Source organism: Caretta caretta, chromosome 7 (assembly GCF_965140235.1).
Source record: "Caretta caretta isolate rCarCar2 chromosome 7, rCarCar1.hap1, whole genome shotgun sequence".
NCBI classification, from domain to species: Eukaryota; Metazoa; Chordata; order Testudines; family Cheloniidae; genus Caretta; species Caretta caretta.
The window spans coordinates 117,589,034-117,608,942 of NC_134212.1; the positions used below are offsets into that span (position 1 = coordinate 117,589,034).

General features: G+C 44.0%; 1 protein-coding gene and 1 long non-coding RNA gene across 5 annotated transcripts in view; one reads left to right on the top strand and one right to left on the bottom strand.

The window, feature by feature from the left end:
• MXI1 (MAX interactor 1, dimerization protein) overlaps nt 1-19,909 on the bottom strand; it is a 97,400-nt gene that overhangs the window by 76,791 nt on the left and 700 nt on the right. Inside the window, exons 1-2 of one of the 2 annotated variants that reach the window (XM_075131080.1) lie at nt 4,006-4,276; nt 3,148-3,280 (exon numbers count right to left, since the gene is read on the bottom strand). In XM_075131080.1, coding sequence (XP_074987181.1) covers nt 3,148-3,280; nt 4,006-4,078 — 206 coding nt within the window. In that variant the 5' untranslated portion in view covers nt 4,079-4,276. Of the gene's footprint in view, nt 1-3,147; nt 3,281-4,005; nt 4,277-19,909 lie in introns of those variants that run through there. The other variant, XM_048858445.2, reaches the window with a different exon arrangement.
• The window catches only part of LOC125640194 (uncharacterized), a 60,683-nt gene continuing 45,374 nt past the window's right edge, over nt 4,601-19,909 (top strand). Inside the window, exons 1-2 of one of the 3 annotated variants that reach the window (XR_007357734.2) lie at nt 4,601-4,958; nt 15,274-15,397. This is a non-coding gene — a long non-coding RNA (uncharacterized LOC125640194). The remainder of the gene's footprint in view (nt 4,959-15,273; nt 15,398-19,909) is intronic. The other 2 variants (XR_007357733.2, XR_007357732.2) reach the window with 2 other exon arrangements.

The window sequence follows — 19,909 nt, forward strand, 5'->3', positions numbered from 1 at the left end:
CTGTGCCATGACAGGATGGGACATGCTGGAAAGAAACAGCTACAATGTCTGGGTTGCAGATGCTGCAGGATAATGTTTGGATTTTAACTATATGTATTTTTCCTCCAATGAAAACGAACATCCAGGATCTGTAGAACTTTCCGTCATCTAGCCCTGCATGGTTTTTTTTAAATGAACCAAAGCGTCCTAATTTAAAGACACACAAAGTAAGCAAAACAAATTCTGTGTATTTCATTAGATGTGCTTGAGAGAACTTTTTGTCAATCGTACTTTAGATTTCAAAATGTAACACTTGGCATTCACCTACAGGACTTCCCATATTTTTGTTACAATAAATAGATTGCACATCTCATGAGAAAAATAATCTTTAAAAAAAACAAAAAACAAAACAAAAAAAAACCACCACCACAGAACTTAAGTTTTTACCCATAAACTAGTACCAGGTTTTGAATACCAAACCTTAGACGACTTGACTAGACAGTTACTCGACACAGACTACCGAAGTGACCCTTTGATTTTAACAGAAAGGGACTCAATGGACCCTATTTTAACAAGTGCTCATGCTGCATTCACAAAGCTATGCAAAACAGATTCCAGAAAATCTGGGATCCCCTAGAACTGCACAGTTGTCACCATACTGCACATCATAGCCATTTGGAACTCTGATCATCTCATTCCAGAAGCACTGGCTGGCTATGACTTGAGCTAAAAGATAATCCCCATTATCTGTATGTAGGCTTGGAAGGATTAGATTTTTAATCAATAAATGTGGATTACCCCATACACGGACAAACTGATGAAAAAATATTTCCAGCAATGATCACTGAAATTTACCTACAGGCAAAATAAGGAATATGGTGCTTGAGTTTGATTTAAGGCTATTTTATTTGTATATTTTTACATATGTTGACAATTTGTGTTTTAATGGTTATAAAGCTTTAACTTTTTGTATTTGTACATCTGCTGACATTAAATATCCTCTGCCTCCCGCCCCCCACTGTCTGAACCTCCACAATTTCCTGCAACTATGAAAACTGTAATTGATAAAAAATTTTAAAAATGCTTAAAATCCATAATTTTGTGCAACTGTGAAAATCTGACTAGATAAACATTGAAAAAATGCTTACAAATAAACATTGATATAATCCATCTTAATTATAAAAAAGAGTCAAATTCTGCCAAGCCTATCCATCAGCAGTATAAGGCCTATGACATACAGTTGAGCAGGTCCAGTTCCATCCAGTAGAGGGCACTACTAGACACATACCCCAGCCAGTTCATGACAAGCTCTCATGCATGCAACAGCTTTACAAAAATCAAAGAGAGAGGCAACATACTTCATGTTAAGACCACAACCCCCGCCCGCAAAAAGCCTCTGCCCTCTGTACCAAGCATACAAAGGAGGCATTAAATAAAGCTACAAAACATTGTCTCTATTTTCTTGTGGCCTCAGAGATTTTTATTTTGTTCATGTCCTGTCCACAAGCATACTGGTCTAATATCATATGCTCCCACATGAGGGCTGCATATCAGGGCTCTCTACTGACAGGGTATTCAGAGCAATCAGACCCCAGGAGAGGAGTACTTTTCACAACTCTACAGAAGATGCAGGCACTGGTGCTAAGAAGCTCCCAAGGGATCTGCTTCTAGCCCTCCTCGTCAGAGGGAAGGTCAACATGACAAAGGCCTTTGAAGGAAAGTGGTGCAGGAGGAAAAAAAGTGAGGGGAAACTTTGGGGCTCCATGGACCCACTCTATGCAGGGTAGAAAACAGATCTTAATGCTGCACTCACAATAATTTTCCAGCACAGGCAGAAGTTACCGTAGATTTGGGATTGGGATCAAAAGGCAGCAGGAATATAAACAGAACTGCACGGAAATGAACAGGGAAAAGATCGTGCAGCTATGCAATGAAGCAAACTAAAACACACTCCTCTCTCAACCACAGGAAACTGTCCAGGATGATGCTGATTCTGATGAGGAAACCTTCTCTGTAGCAAGTAGTTCCAACACTACTCCCAGCCACATTATTACCAAGCATGTGGGAAGTGGAGTGTGGAAAACAGAAGAGAATACACACGAGCACTCCAATCTACCACCCCTTCCCCATGTCCTTGGGAAAGCTCTATCATTTGAAGAGCCCTCCTTCATTTTACATATCATGTAAGCCTCGTTGTAGTAAGGCTGAACTCTGTTTGAAGACTATATAGCTAGTCTGGAAGTTTCCTGTTTTAATACTAATTCTTTACATTTCTGTAGCATCTTCATCCCAAGAGGTCCCAGTGAGAATGGTCCACTCTCTCAGGGGTGAGAGAAAGTAACAGAAAAAGAGTTAAATCTCAGCTGGAAGGAAGAGAAGATGGCAGAAATGAATCAGAGGCAACATGTTAGGGCTGCAGCTGGTTGTCTCTCCTAGATTTACCAGGCCAGCAACCAACACAACATGGTCTCCTATAAAAGAGTAAATTCCTAAATTCTGTGACTGGCAGTCAGAAAGCAGGGAGCTCCTTATGAAAAGGAGACTGAAACCCCAACTTTCTGAAAGCCAGGAATCTGGGTGAAAGACAGCCAGAGATTTTCTAGTATCTAGTTTAGTGTGTCATGTATAGAAGCCAGTTACGCCACTCTGTTGTTTTACGAGATGCTGATTTAGTAAATATCCAGTACCATTTTGGAGAGGTCATTTCCTTCCTTTGCCCGACATTTATCATTACAATCCCAAAGTGCTACACTTGCTGTCTACCTGCTGAAATGCAGCAAACTTCCGAGATGGGAAGGTAGCATAAAACATTAGAGAAGAGAGAGGGGACACCTATTGGTCATACTAGTATTGCTGTCCCTGCCCAAGATCTCACTATGCTCCCTCTCTTTCCAGCTTCAAGATCATGGTGTGGAATCAGGTGGCAGTGCCAAGCCACCTACAGCCCCCCTGTGCCTCCTCTGCTCCCAGCGTCAAGTCCCCAACATGGCGGCTCTCAGCTCTGGATCCCCCTGTGCTGAGACTCCCCCCTTTTTTCCAGCAAGGTATCTCTCAGCAGCAGGCACAACGGTCTCCAGCCAGGAGCTTTCATCTCGTCTTCTCTTTTTCCCCCAGCCCCGGGTTTCATTGCACCCCACGACTTCCCGCCCCTGCCTCCCAGCGTGGTACCTGTTGGCAGTGCTTGTACTGCTGCCCCCGCTGCTGTGTTTCCTCACCCGGCTCAGCCTCCGCATTGGCTTTGAATCCTGCAGTCCAGGGCTTGGTAACAAGGGGAAGGTCGAGGCATAGCCATGCTCACACTCTGCACAAAAATCAACAGATGAGAGAAACTGGTGAAGAAAGGTTCATTCACTTGAACCCAGTGATCTAAGGAAGGAAGGCCAGAAGCATGAAATAACCCGGGGGGGGGGGGGGGGGGAGAAGGGAAGAGAGGAGGAGAGAGAGAACAAGTGACCTGCAATAACCAGGCGGGAGGCAGAAGTCTGTGTGAGAAAGGGGTTAGAGCCATATCATTGTGGGAGATAGGGACTATTAAGCCAGTCCCAGGGGAGGAGGTTTAAGCCCCTGTAAACCTTGGGGAGAGGATCCCAGAAAATACTGAAAGCTGACACAATGGCATGGGCAGCTTGGTTCCCTGGTCCTCGCTCAAGCTGTTTGACCTGGACACAGTGTAAAATAGGCATTTCCCATTGTGTGTTCAGGCTCTCTGTAGCCGCAGACCTCCCCATCTCTCTCTGTGGGGAGCTCACCCCAATCCCCAAGAACCGTTCATACCAGGCGCTCTCCCCCCAATCTTCCCCCTCTGCAGGGATCTCCAACTCCAACCCCAACATCCATGGAAGCCCCTCACCCCTATCCCCACCTCTTCAATCTCCCTGCCTCTATGGGGAATCTCTCACCACCAACCCCCAGGGTGCTTCCCCTCCATACATGGGATTCTCTCACCCCAACCCTCCCTTCCCCTTCTCCCCCAAGCCCCACTCCTTCCCTGGGGAGCTGTCACCCCAGCATCCCTCCCCCCATTACCTCTCTCCCTTCGCTCCAGATACTCTGCCGCCTCCAGCAGCCGCTGGATGTTGATCATCTGCACCCGCTCCATGGCCCCCAGGTAGGTGGCTGGGGGTGCGGGGGGGTTGCAGCCCTGAACCACCACACTCCAATCCCCCACCTGAGGCACCAGGAGCGGCCAAGGGGAGCGGTGACAGAGCTCCTTCTCTCCCCGAGATCTGGACTCTTCACATCAATGACAGCGTCCCCAGGATACGTCTCCTTCAGGGAGGGAAGGATGGGGGAGCCACACAGGATCGGGGTGCAGTCCCGTCTCCTGCTGCCTCCAGAGAGCCACTGGGGCAGGAATAACGTGTGATAAGAGAGAATCAAACAGCCAGATACCCCTGCTCCTGCCCCACACGCTGCCCCCTGCCCCCGCCCCTAACCCTGCCTCACACCCACTCTCTGCCCTCCCTAGCCCTGCTCCTGCCCCACACTCCGCCCCCCCTTTCTAGCCTCAGTCCTGCCCCCTACATCTCTGCTCCGGGCCCGGACCCGTCCCCTCGACGCCCCACAGCAGAGCCCTGCGGCGGCGTGCGTCGGCCTCTCACACTTTGTTTACCTCCGGCGAGCGGCCACGGGAGGGGGAGGGGACTCACGGCCGCCGCTGCCCCACAGCCGCCTGGGAAATGTAGTTCCCGGCCGCCTCCCGCTCCCGCAGGAGCGGGCGCCGTGATGCATTGTGGGAAGCGTGTCTCTTCCCGCCTCTCTCCTTCCTTTCGGGGCAGAGCCAGGCGGGCGCCTGGGGTGGCCGTTGGCCGGGCTGTGCGTTCCCGCGCCTGCTGAGGGGAGGCTGGCGCGCTCTGCCCCTTACCGGCCGTCACGTGCTTTAATCCCAGGTTAGTCCGGTGCCAGTGGAAGGGGCCAGCCCCGGCGGGGCCACCCCGCGGACGCGCCTCAGGCAGTCCCGCTTGGAGGCGGGCGAGAAGGTAACCTCCACTGGGGCCTGCGCGCTGCTGAGGCCCTCAACGGGGATGACAGCAGCCAGGGTCTAAACCGGTTTTATTGCACCTTCCTGGCATTGCTTAGCTGCCCCGGCCCGCTAGGGGCCGTAGGCAGAAGGGCGGTGCTGACTCTGGCTGGGTTGACTGGTTTTCTTAAAGCATCAGCTCCTGGAGTCCTGGGATTATGTAAGAATCACAACTTGCATTTTTAATTTAAAAAAACACAAGCTTCTAGCCCGTCTCAAGGAGGAGGAAGAGTTTGAAAATGCCCCACCCCTTAAAGTGGCAAAGCTAAAAGGCAAACACAATTTTGCCCAAAGTTATTTTTTTAAAACATTTGTAATTTTTAAAAAGAAAAGGAGTACTTGTGGCACCTTAGAGACTAACCAATTTATTTAAGCATAAGCTTTCATGAGCTACAGCTCACTTCATTGGATCCATTAGTCTCTAAGGGTGCCACAAGTACTCCTTTTCTTTTTGTGAATACAGACTAAAACGGCTGTTACTCTGAATCCTGTAATTTTTAAGCAAGTCTCATGATGCGGCGGGCGGGTCTGGTACATGAGTGAAGTTCATTCACCAAGTAAGAGATCTTCTATCCCTTTAGCTTATATTCTAAATAGACAAAAGCGCCACAGAGTAGGAGAAGGGACATACAGATGGGAAACCCAGGCTCAGAGAGTTAAGGCTCTGATCCTGCAAACTGCTCTGAATGGGCAGAGCCTAATAGGGATCCACACAGACAGGGTTATGCTGAAACGAAGCAGCTTGCAAGATAGAGGTTTACGCGACATGTCACACAGGGAGCCTCTGTCAGAGCCAGGAACTGAACATAGTTCTTCTTGTGCGTTGGGAAATGTGACTAAGAATCACCAACTCATTTCACATAGTCCACATGACAAACACCGGACACGGGTGACTTTCAGACAACCGTGTCCCTGCCCTTAAAAACACTCCCAAGTGTTCCACATTAGTAGGCCAACTGCTATAACACCACTAAAGCAGAGGGTACAAAGTGGGTTCAGAATGCTACTAAATCAGAATGGTAGCATTTTACATCTGCTTTGGACAGCTCTGAAATACTACAAGGTACATGACAGTGAAGAATCAGGCCTAGAGTGGTTGATCTAGTATTTTATAATAAGAGGAACTTAGAGTTGAACCAAAAATGCAGGACCCCTGTAGGGTTGTTTTTCATTTGTGGTGGTGGTGTTTTTTAATAGCCCTTTTCTTCATACTCTTCAGCTTCCCTGCTATTTAGGTACAGAACAGGTTTAGCACACGTGTCTGTGTGTCAGGATATCAGGGTTCTAGCCACAGCTCTGATATGACTGGCTTGCTGCATGACATTGGTAAACTGGTTGCTCCGTCCCTCATTCCCATTTGCAAAATAGGGGCAAGGGACCTTACCTACCTCATATAGCTCTGAAAGGCTTAGTTCTTTGATATGTGTAAAGTGCTTTGAGATCTACATGTAAAAGGTGACACAGAAGAGCAAAGTAGCACTACATAATGCTATTACAGTGTTTTGTACATTTGAAGCACTATACATATACTAAGTAATAGCAGTGTTAAACCATGGAGAGAGTCACTGGTGCACAGGCTCTGCAGCCCATTCTCTATTATTCTCAGTGCCCTTAAAAATATATATTTTAGTGTTCCCTTTTTTGTAAACAGTGACAAACGATCATGGTAAGTGTGCAGGACTTGAAACTTTGCCAGCATCTTTTAAGGTTACTGTGGGGGAGCTTGAAACTTGCTAATGACAATGTGTAACGCCAGCCTTAGAAGTTGGACAAAGACCCAAAATGAAAGACATGGCACAGAGCAGATGCAGTATTGCCAACCCCAAATGTCCAAAAGTCATCAGTTTGATCCCCTCCCCCTCCCCATTAGAATGGCGTAAAAATCATGTTGTTGTTTTTAACTTGGCTTATTTGATTTCTGATTTCTGAGCATTTAGGATGCATCTAAGTTAAATTTTCAAGCATTTCTCCACAACCGTGGGGGCTAGAAACTTATTTTTTAAAATGAAAGCTGAGATTGTCACCTAATGAATTATCTCCAGGAGCAGGCTCTTTAAACAAAACATCCCAAGACTCTCAATAAAAATTTAAAAAAAGTTGTCAACAATGAAGATGAGAGAATGTGAAATAATGTGGGTTTAGTTTCTTTAACCTCATTTGGCTCTTTTGCCATTTCACAGATTTTTAAAATAAGACAAATTTTGATTCTTTTTATTAGTCTTCTGCTTTTTGAGGTCACATTTTCAAGCTTTCCTCCACAACTGGGAGGCCTTTCATTTTTTAAATGAAAGCTGAGATTCTCACATCATTGCTTGACTCCAGGAGCTGGGGCTATAACAAAAACAGCGAATATCATGAGAGTTAGCAAAATGTTTTTCACCCGTCAACCTTCCTGAGCTAGGGAATGCCACTTTTTGCTTATTATATTGCTCCTTTCTAAATCTATAACCTCCAAATAAATCTAGCAAAATCTAAAGGGGAAAAGGCTCTTTGTGTCACTGTTAAATGACTTTGAAATAGCCTTTTGCCTCAGGTCAAATATAGTATTAATTCAATATTTATAGGGTCCCTACATCAGGTGATTACATCGTCGACCTCACAAGCTTATGACCTCAATGATCTAACTCTATTTATTATATGACCCTCTACTGCATGACCAAATTTGCATATAGTGCTAAGATATAAATGGGGCAGGGGTGGTTAGATAAGATTTTAAAAACAAATTAAGGAGTTTTTAAACAATATTACTCTTTTTTTAAAAAGTGTCTCACTGTATCAAATAATTCAGCATCTTGATTCTTGGTTGTCTAAACATTTCTAGGAGAATTTTCCCCATACCATTTTGCATTGGTTTAGTGCCCTCAGAGCTCCTCTGATCACCACTTCAGCTCGTTGCTGGTAGGACCCTTAAGAAACAAATAATGCCCAGTTTCACCTTCTGTGGCCCTGATCCTGAAATCTGTTCGATTAATCTGAATTCCTATATCCATGCAAAATTCATTAGGGTTCCACACAAATGCAGGAGTTGTCCTACACTGGTCTGATTGCAGGACTTGGGCCTTTATCATTATTCACTCTGAGCAGCTTTTCAGCTTGCCCAAGGTGGGACTTACAGTTGGATTAAAATGAGGGAGCCAGCAGTGGGTTGCAAAGAGAGTGCTGTGGCATGTGTGGACACAAACTTCTCTCTCAATCACCTGAAATGCACATTCCACAAAGTGGGAGTAAAGACAAAATAAGAGAAACAAAAGAGTGCAGTAGTGTGATCAAACAATTGCGGGGGAGATTGTACATAGAGCTATGTGGGATCAGTTCTTGGACCTGAACATTGACTATAGACTCAGTGTCATGAGTCAGTATTTCTAATGCTAATAATTTAAATTAACCTGAGAGAAAGACCACAGAAGGTCTGTGCACGGTAAAGGTAAATTTGGGGCTAAAAACACAGGACATCCTTCAGAATGAGGAGCATTCGAGAAGTATGCAAGCGGTGTTACAGCAGCATTTGAAGAGTATTTCAGCTGTCATCTCAAGGCCTACTGTGGGCAGGGTTAGTCTGCAAAATGCCAGATTTGTACGAGATGGAGACAAATGTGGGTGGGAAATGAATGACATGAGGCAGCTTCCTTGAGAGGGTTAGGGCTGCTTGATGTCATATACATTGATACCAACTAAAAATCCAAAGTCAAATTAAAATGTAGTCAAGCAATACACTTGCAAAGCTGGGGAGCGGAAGAGGAAAGGGTTATTTTAGGGGACAGTGAGATCATTTCATTTAGTGGCTCAGGATGATCTCTAAGTACAGTTTTCTAGTTGTAAGTGCTTGCTGCTTGGCATCTCCTCTGGCAGCTGTGATTCATTTTCATTGTGTTCTGCAGCTTCACCCTTTAGAAAGGGGCTTTTTACATTTTATTAAATGGCACTTCGGCAGCCCTCCATTTCCAGCCTTAATAATGGATTTGTTCTTCTCCCTGATGGCCTTTCCCTCCTCCTTAGCAACAATTTGAATCCAAGAAGAAATCTGCAGTGCAGGAATCAGTTAATATTTATATCTGAAATGCTGCCTTACTATTTTAACTAAGTGGAATAGATGTGGTTTATAGTAATAATACTTAATACTTTGAACTAATCTAGAACCTTTCATGAGGGAATCTCTTAGGGCTTTACAATAAATAATTAATTAAGCTTCACAAGATCCCATGGCTTTAGATTTTCTTCTCCCCATTTTACAGATGGGTAAACTGAGGCACAGAAGGATTACATGATTTACTCAAGGTCACACACTCATCCACACTCATGAACCATGATAGCCGATCCCTGGCTCTAACCACCAGACCCCAGGCCCTAGAAAATACAGTACTTTGCAAACCTGAAATAAATCTTAAACATGGGCTATTATTTTTTGGTTAAAATCAATTGGTGTTCCATCCCTGCCCTGAATATTTTTTTATTTTATTAACCCCTTCTCTCCCAATAGTTATTGCAATCTCCAGAAAGATCACAGAAATGGCAATATTATATATGTACATATCTCGTTTGCCACAGCTGACATACAACAACTATTCCTTTGTATTTAAACAATACATATTCTGCAGGGGCAAAGGAGCAATATTTGAAGCTCCTAACAATCCTCTGCAATTTTTAATCCTGCCTTTCAAGCATTATATTAGAACCACCACCCTTGTGACCAAGGAGGAGTGGACAAGATCCAGAGGGGTGACCAGTGATCAGTAGGGCTTGAACACAAAATGTTTGAGGGGCTTAGCTCTGTAGCACTTACAGCTCTTGGTGGCCTGCAGAACAAGAGGCTAGGAGGACTAACATCCAATTCTCCTGCATGCCACTGAGGACCGGAACTACAAAGTCACCACTCTTTTATTGATAGTTTTAAACACTGCATGAGGCAGAATTTCTCTCACCTGACTGGAGGACTTTCCAAGCACAGCCTGCCACCTGCATCCCTCTAGTTGTTGCAGTGCATTCAATAAAAGACTTACGGTGCCCTTAAAATATGGTTTGTGTTTCCACTCTTGAACATTCTCTTGCAAGGCATGACACAAACACCTTCACCTATACCAGATCTTTTTGAACCCCATCTCAAAAGAGGATTGAGTCTCCTCTGGGTTACACTACTTGTGATACCTCCAACAGGCTAAAGTTGTAAAGAGATAAAAAATAACGCTGTTGGACCTAAACATGAAATCTAATTTTGTACAGCTTGACTGGAAAAGGCAGAAAGGCTCAGCTCCTCAAAAGTTGATTTCTGTGGAAGTTAGGAGCCTAAATACCTTTGAGGATCCAGGTCAAAGCGTCAATAGGACATCTCACAGCAGGTCAGCAAGAAAAAAACGAAAGCCAGATAGACTTTTCAGCTGCCACTTTTGAGTAGATTGGAGAATGATACTTTGCTTTGCTTTCAGACTTGCACTCCTCCACAGGTTATTCTAATCCAAGATGAATCCATGACTTCGGTCAAGTCACTTGATTGTCTTGTGCCTTGATTGATCCAACTGCAAAGCTAGGTAAGAGCAGGATCTTGCTTAAAAAAGGATGTTAAATCCAAGAAGAGAAAGCCTAACGTAAGATGCAAGAAAGCTAACCTCTCTGAATATGGGTAAATAGGGCATTTCTTCAGAGGTTCTCAAAGTGCTTTACCCTTGAGAAGTATGATCAATTTGTGGTGGTCTTCTTGGTTTAGGATTTTATCTTTGAGTGCCCTATTGTATTTCTCCTGCTGTAGCCTCCTTGTGAGCTTTGTTAGAGGCCCAGACAGAGTGAGGCACAGTAATCCAACCTGGAGGTGACCAATGCATAAATCACTGTGGCCAGATCAAAATCTGGGAGGAATGGATGGAGCTTCCTTGCTAGCTGGCTGGAAGAAGAGCTCTGTACTACTCCATTGACTATATTGCTTTAAGTCAGACGTGGGCAAACTACAGCCCGTGGGCCACATCTGGTTCGTGGGACCCTCCTGCCTGGCTCCTGAGCTCCTGGCCTGGGAGGCTAGCCCCCGGCCCCTCCCCCGCAGCCTCAGCATGCCATGCCGCCGGCACAATGCTCTGGGCGGCGGGGCTGCAGAGCCGCAGCCTGACCTGGTGCTCTGGGCGGCGCAGCTGAAGCGTCGCTAGCCACCGGTGCTCCAGACAGCGTGGTCAGGGGGCAGGGAGGATTGGATAGAGGGCAGGGGAGTTCGGGGGTGTGTTTAGGGATTGGGGCAGTCAGAGGGCGGGGAACAAGAGGGTTGGATGGGGCAGGGGTTCCGGGGGGGAGCAGTCAGGAATGAAACGGGGGATTGGATGGGGCAGCAGGGGGCAGTCAGGGGGATGCGGGGGTTGTAAGGGAACAGGGAGCAGGGGGTGTAGATGGGGCAGGAGTCCCAGGGGAGCCATCAGGGGGCAAGAAGCAGGGGGGTCGGATAGGAGGCGGGGAGCCAGGCCACGCCTGGCTGTTTGGAGAGACACAGCCTCCCCTAACCGGCCCTCCATACAATTTTGGCCCTCAGTCCAAAAGGTTTGCCCGCTCCTGCTTTAAGCTCTAAGACCACATTCACTGCCGTTGATCCATATGTAAAGCTCTCATTGATTCAATGGGAGTTGTGCACACAGTGAAATTAAAAATTCTATCTTTGCTAAGTACAGCTTGGCAATACATATTGCATCGTTACCTCTGTATGGTAAAAAGAGTAACAGCCAATGGAAGAAGTTGCATTGAAAGGATGCTGTTGACTCACCTTCAGGGATCAGTTTTCTTCTACCTTAGAAATTTACTGTTCAATAGCTAGGGACAATTCTGAGGTCACTTGTTAGCCACTCCTAGCATACAAGGTCACTAAACATAGCTAGCAACTGAAAGCCAGGCTTCTAGTAAGTTGTAGTTATTTTCTGCCAGAGGATAAAGTCAACTGTCTCATGAATGAATACCTCTGCTAGGCATCCAAACAAGGACATTAGTGTCCCAAGAAATTGTTCATTTGCACTCAAGCCTTTGAAAAGGAGCTGGGCAACAGGTGGCCATTTGTGTAATAAGCATGGTACATACTGTGTTCTGTACCTATTACATATGTGGATATTACATCAAATGAGGTCATTGCATGCTTGTGCGGCTCCTATTGACATCAGGAAGAGTCCCATGTGTACATGCCAGTGCAGAGCTGGGCCCATGTTGTTTAACACAGATCATTTTAATTTACTCTACATCCTTCTAACAGTCTTTTTATTCCACAATCCAGAGGAGTTATTGCCTCAGTCTTTCAGCCACTTTTGGATGCTGCAATTTATTTCCAGTTGTCACTGTCTTTAACGTAGAATTCCAGAGTTTACAGTATGCCAACAGGATTGCCCTCAGGAGACCTCTGATTTCTAAAAATAGCCATTGGCATTTTTCACAGGAGGTTTTTGCCCCTTTCAAACCAGGGTTAATTTTCTGGGATAGGAACAAAAAGAAAAGGAGTACTTGTGGCACTTTAGAGACTAACCAATTTATTTGAGCATAAGCTTTCGTGAGCTACAGCTCACTTCATAGGAACAGGTCATCTTGAAACCCATACCGAGATGTGTTGGCCCTGAGGTTTTGGTGGTGGTGTAGCGAGAACTATGCCAAACAGCCAGTCAGCAGTGCAACTCATTTCCCGAAGCCCAGTTGGAAAAATAACAGCTCAATTATATTCACTAGCTCTAATACAGTGTATTAAATGGAGAAACAGATCTTTCTAATGAAGCAATAGCACACCCAGACATGGCTGCCTCGTGCACATTGTTTTGTGGAGCGTTAAGAACTTTGATAAGGTAAAGTGAATTTAACCACTGTAAGGGATTTTAATGCTGGTGACAGGTTCTGGACTGTGGAGCTCTCTGGTTAGCCCAAGAACATGTGCAGCTCAGGTAGTGGTGATGCCAACATCTCTATAGTGCTCCACGGACACCTCATCTCTGACCTAGAAGGATCATCAATAGGAATAAACAGGCAGTACAGTCTCCACGTGGCCCATTCGATCCTTGACTCCTCTGCTATTAATCACCATGGTGATGGTGTCCGCGATTATAAACATGTCTAGGGGGAACTGCAGAGAAACCATCAACTCATTTCTCATAGGCCAGTGAACTGCTGGCACACTACCAACCTGCCCTACAGGTGAAAGGCTCCATACCCTTGAATTATTAATCCCCTGTGAAGAAAGTTTGTGACAGTGTTTTAAATCCGTGTAATGATTAGTTAAGCATCAATTAGCTTGGTATGTCAGGCAGGGAACATATGTTGACAGAGAAGAATAGCTGGCAAACTTGATCTTGCTACTGCTGAGGTCATCTTCCTGACTCGGTGCTCTGACTATACTACCTTCTATTAAACTCCCTCCATTGGCTTCCCTTCTTCCACTGCAGACACAAACTTCTTGTCCTTGTCTTATTACTTTCAGAGCCCTTCACAGTTTAGTCTTCTCTTATCTGCCCTGTAATCTTAATTGTGAGGTTAACTCCTGCCCTTCACTCTGCCCATGATGCCAGCCTCCATCACCTGCCTCTCTACCTCTCCCACAAGCACCATCACGCTTTCTTCCCATCCACATGAGGAAAATTCCCAGCAAAATCCATAAAGCCACCACCTTACCCTCCTTCATGCACTCCTCAAAATGCACCTCTGCAGTAATGCATAGAGAAAACTGCCACTTGATAACAGCTAGGCAGGAGGTGAGTTGTGATTGCTGCTCCTGGCTGGCTAAGAATTCCTATTATTTTTTGTTATCCCATCTCCTTCACTCACTCCAGTCTGTTTGTTTGTCTCATCTATCTGCTATGCCTTATCTTTTAGTGGGTAGCCTCTTTGGGGCAGGGACTGTCACTCTATATGTTTATACAGCACCTAACACAACAGGGCTGTACCTGGTTGTCCTTTAAAGGCTAGCATAATATAACCATTAAATAATAACAATCTGATCAAAAAGAGTGGGAGAGGTCCAGTGACATCAGCACAATGCAGGGAAGGGGAGACATGTTGATGTTTTTATTACCTTGAATTTTGCTGCAATAGCCATCATTAGCATCACACTTTCTGCTCTTTTCACCTATCCTATTGCTGGTTGGTGCGTTTAGCCTGTGAAGATACATGAGCAGACATCACCGATGCCTTTGTCATCTGGTCAGCAAAGGGTACACAGAGTAATAGTTCCTGCTTTGGCAGGCTAAAGGGCGTAGGATCATTTTGGTACAATAATCTGAGCTGAGACCATAAATCTCTGTCCAATAGGACTGAGAATATACTTTCAGATACATCTCTTCCCTCTACACCGTTAGTATACTAGGGTCTGTAATGCTGAGAGATCATCTCCTAATTCAGATAGCCTTTTTCTTTGTTTGAGAGCAACACACTAACTGCACAATCCGCCTGTTTTATGACAGTCGTATTTTGAACTGCAAATAGAATACAGCACAGGGTTGTTGCAGTTTTTTGAATAATGAACCATTTGTTGAAAGGGAGTTTAGGCCTGAAATTTAGATAGTCTAAATATAAAAAATTGAAAGTTTTTGCAAAACCTACCACTAGTAGTAGAAATATTTTCATGATTATTAATATTATGGCAAATTTCAATGAAAGAGCGTTTTTTCCTTCGGTTGGTTTGTGTTTGTTTTTTGTCTGGATATAAATATTCCCCATCAAGTTCCTCAAACCTAAGTCCTCCAGTTTTGTGTCAAGATGGTGCTTGAGAGAGTGAAACTGACCTGTCTATTTTCATGTTCCCAGCTGAGTGAAATGCAGAAACTAAACAAGGAAATTGGTAAGAATTATAAAAATGAGGGGGGAGGGAGGAGAGGAAAATAAAAAACACCCCAACCACTAGGTGTTATGAGCCACAAGGGTAAGGAAATCTCTGTTTTAAAAATATATAATTTTGACAGTGTCCCTTTAAGATAGATCCTAGATTTTGTTGTTATTTTTTAAAAAACAGCAGTAGTAGATTTGATTCCCATAATAGTCATCGTCAGGGTTTTTTACATAAGGAAATAGTTTTTTGCAAGGTACTGTATAGGTTTTCTCTATTCGATATCTAGATTGTTTATATATTCAGATGTCTTGTCATTTGTAGAGACATTACAAAATAATTATTGACGTAAAGAAATAAGTGATTTTAGCTATTTAAAATATGAATATGCACTTTGTTCTTTCATTTATTATTAGCAAAACCATATTTTAGCACTTAGAAGCTGTAGCTTTCAATTAATGCCCCCTGTGGCTTTGACAGAAAGGCAGCTTCTCTGAAACATGATCACTTTCTTTTGCAGCTTGTATGGATAAAGCTCTGCCTACTAAACAATGGCATCCTATATTAAAAACTGCATGGCAAATGTGCAGCTGCTCAATGACAGTGACTGCTAATAAGAGCAGCCTTCTCAACGAAGATATACGGTAATTAATTTGTATAGTGCCATTCACAAACATTGTAATGGGCTTCACAAAATTAAAACAAACAGAAAGCACAGCAAAGTGCTGCAAGCATTTCGTAAAGAGGTGGGACACTTTAGTTTTGATTCTTAAAGTGATGATCCTGTCCAGGTGCACCGTTGCGGGGGGACGGGCAACTTTAACCATGATTCCAAGGGCTACTTAGACACCCAAAAACTAGGTTTTTTGCTGATGATAACTTAGAAATTAACTGACAGGAGCATTGTATCTAATTCCTATATAAGGAAAGGAAAATATATACAAACACCAATTAAAGCCATATTTTAAATCCATATGTAAGTTTAGAACAATCAGGAGATAATAAAGCAAGATATTCCCAAGCCTTGAGGTATCAGTTTTGGGGCATTGCTGCAGATATCAGAAACCTAAGTTTGATACTTTGTATATTACCTTTAGTAGAGATAAATAAAATCTGCTTACTTTCTCTAACAGACACACTCTGTGTTACTGCCATTATGTACTCTGTTTTAATCAATTGTTTTTCATTCCACTAAAAACATATTTACTTATATTAAAATTAAGTTATTATGTTTTTTTCCTCTTTTATTAAGAACGGAAATTTATTTATTATTTTGGCATGTATGTTTACCAATCACAACCATGTATGTGACTCACTAACATTTAATTCCATCATTACTATTAGTATCAGACTTGGAACCCCGTTTATTTTTGTGGAATTATTTTAAGTTATTTTACAGATATAACTACATATACAAATTTGAAAATAAGCAACCATCTGCACGGTGTCTAAAGTTATGTTTACTAGATGATTTTTTTAAAACTGGCACTGCTAAGGTGAGTACAAGCTAAATTTACATTCTGGAAGGATACTATTATTTGACTGTACCATTTTAAATAAATGAGCAACAAAGCACAATATGGTAATAAAAGTAATAATGATAATTACTCCATCCAGGACAGGTCAGGCATTTTAGAACTCACTATTCAAAGAATTAAATTTAAGCATAAGATGGAAATAAAATTATGAAACGGACAGACCAGTCAGAAAAATAACAGTACTGTAATCTCTAACGAACTTTGAAAGAATACAATTACATTGCGCATTTTGACAGGTAGTACCAAGTAACAACACCACCACCTATGTGTATGTGTTGAGGGTGTGTCAGAGAGACTGTGTATGTGAAGGGGGGGGATGCATGAGGGAGATTGTGTGTGTGTCAGCGCACTGTCTCTTTAAGCTGAGTTCTCAGGCGGGAGAAAGCTTGTTCAGTACAGCAGCCCCCTCCCCCCCAACACCCACTCCTGGGCCCGAGGCACCAACCAACGCAGGCAGGCTCCCTATCCCCCCAGCCCAGCTCACTGGAGACTAAGTACAGGGGAGGGGGACGGGGACTCTACACAGGGATCAGGAGGCAGGCTCCTGGTCAGAGCAGCTTGGCCAGCAGCAGCTGAAGGGGGCAGCTGCTGCAGACAGCGCATGAGGGCGGCATCTTCCCTCCTGCCGTAAACTTCACGCAAATGTATGAAATTTAGGGGGAGGGTGGGGCAACTGCCCCCTCCGCCCTCCCTAAATGGCGCTCCTGATCATGTTTGACAAGACAGGAAAAGAATCCCACCAGATGGGTGCTCTGTTTTTCTCTCTCTGCAAAAAATCTTAACTAGTTCACTCTCCCCTCTCCATAAAATGCATCTAACGGAAGTACAAGAGCATCGTGCATTTGAGGAAGAACCATTTGCACGCACACGGTGCATAAACATGATCTGTTGCACAAGCAGCATAAAAGGACGCAGGCCAGCTGTACCACAAAAGGCAGCATTTCGTCACCTGTTTTATACTAACATAAAGATCTTGACGGTCCTAATCCGCTGCACAGAACAGGATGGGACTGGGATACACCTTGGCAGGCACCTATCGTTCCCTTGTTATAACAAAACCCACTTTATCTTAGCGAGCAATACAATGTCCAGCGTTGTCCCTGCCACTTTAAGCAGGGGCTATGACATCATCTGACTACAACTCCCAGCAAGTAGCCTGCTCTGCTGCTGGTGCCACCCACTAAACTCCAGGCTCAGCAACGCGTGACGTCAAGGAGGACACAGGCGCTTCCCATTGGCAGAGAGGCCCGCCAGAACCACGCCTGTTAAGTTCGGTCAAGTCCAGTCAGATGAGGAGTTTGTCTCCATGTGGAAACCATGTGGCTCCGATTGGAAGGAGGAGCCTAGGATCAACTGATGATGGGAGCAGGCTGTAATTCAGGCTGGGAGACAGAGTGCACCTGGGGCAGCGGCAGTAGAATGGATTGTGGCCTCGCCCTCAAAAGAAACTTTGGAAGAGGGGTAGGACAAGAAGGGACACAGTCAAGTAGTTGAGGTCCAATATTTGTCTTGTTAAAAAATAATAAAGCCTCCTGCATAGAAATATTGTCACCCAACTTAGAAAAAATATACACATATGTTTCAATGATCATAGACTTTGGTGTAGATGTAAACATTTCCCTGGGAGCCCTGCAACCCCAAACATTCGCTGCACTGGACTAGTGCATCAGGAACAAACAGTGAAACTGGCCAGCCTCGTTTTATTGTCCAAACTAAGTAGACAGCGCAAAGAGTGAAACTATAGCAGAAAAAAATGTAAAGGAAACAATTCACTCTCTTTTCATCATCTGAGGCATTATTGACACACAAAGGGTAGTTGCTTTGGGTTTTCTTCAATCATATGTACTGATTGCAGTTGTAAATACAGACAGGATTTTTGTGTGTATTTTTAAAAAATATTAATTTGATAATGTTCCCTTTAAAAAGAATGGCTCCTGACTGTTTTAAAAGAAGTACTTTTTGCAAACTGTTAGCTGCATATTAGGATGTTAAGCAAGCCAATTCCTTATAGCATGCAGAATACATTTAATTCTTTAATGCAGGCTTTATCTGCAGAGATACCTTCTCCCCCTCCAGAGAGGTGTTAGGGATGGAGGTGGGATCTTCTGGCTGCAGTTTAACATTTAATATTTCAAATGCATAATACTAGATAATTCCTATAGCCCTTCAGGAGATGCACCAGATCTCTCAGCAGACAGCGGCTGTAACAATATTTTGCATCTCATGCCAGAGAGAGAGATAGAGACCAGAGAAAGACTATCATCAGAGGGGAATTCTGTGGCTTCAATTGTGTCTCAAGTCCATATTTCTGAATCCTAGTTACACAAATCTATTGATCCTTCTTCAGTCTGTGCCTCTCCCATTACTCTCTGACAGTCATAATAAAATGAAGAAAGAGGAATAACTAAAACAGGGTCAAAAATAAGTGTCTGGGTGGATATTTAGTGTGTGTTGTAGAGAACTGCAGGCAATTTGCCCTGATTCAGAGATTGGGAGGCAGGTCTGATCCAGTTATTCTAGTTACTTGCACTACCACCTGCGCTAATGAAATGAGGTGACCAATAAAGTGATTAACCTCGCTCTAGCCAAGTCCTTTATAGTGACATCCACCTCGCACATTTTTCTACTGGCTACTTGGCTAGTTTTGCTTCTTGCCTACGTGACTGTCCCCATGCGTAGGGGAGAGAGAAAGAAAAACAAGGACGTGTCACTCAGTTAACTACACTATTCTTCCCCACTTTGGTGACTCCCCTAAACTGGGGAAACGGCCCTGGATCAGTATAAGACCCCTTGTTTTGGGAGACGAAACTGATTTTGTATGTGGACCCCTTCCCCCCCCCCCCCGAACTACTTCTATTGATGCCAAGGCATTAGCTAACATTGATTCCATTGACTGATTCCAGCATCAAGCTTCCATTGATTCCGAGGTATTAGCCCCTTTTTTAAAAAAGCCCTATTACACCATCCTTTTAGGAAACAATTCTCTATCTACACACACACTTCCCCCACTCCCTATAAAAGAGTCTGCGATCACAAAGGCTTGGCTGATATAATTGCAATTGAAACATACAAAGATCATTTTTTCTGGGGGGACGGGGATACTTTATCTAAGGAACATTTCCTCGAGCCAAACAATCCCCCCCTTAAATACAGATCAACAACTTAATTCGGCAGGGAGCTAGGTTTGGATTAGGACTTTGGGGGGGGGGTGTTTTTTTATTGCGGAGGCTGACACGGTGCATCTGATCATTTATTTTCTTCCTTCGCTGACCTTCAGTGTTGTGAGGCTAGATTAAACACCAGCTAGGCTATTTATTTCCTGCTGTTATTGTCTATTGGTTGTGCTCAGAGACGTTGCAAACGTATGAATCGTTCTGGATTATTTATTTTTTGCTGACGAGTACACTACCCAAGGTGGTGGCGGTGGAAATCCCTTACTACATATAATTACCACCCCCCCCCCCCAGTAATTTGTTATTCGGTTCAGACTGCTTTAAAAAAATCTGGAAAAGGAAAATAAAAGCGTTCGCTTAGCTTTAGGGGAGAGTCGAAATATGCACAAGATATTTAATTAAGCTCTCGAACTGTTTATAATTTGGTTCCCTGCTTGATCATAAA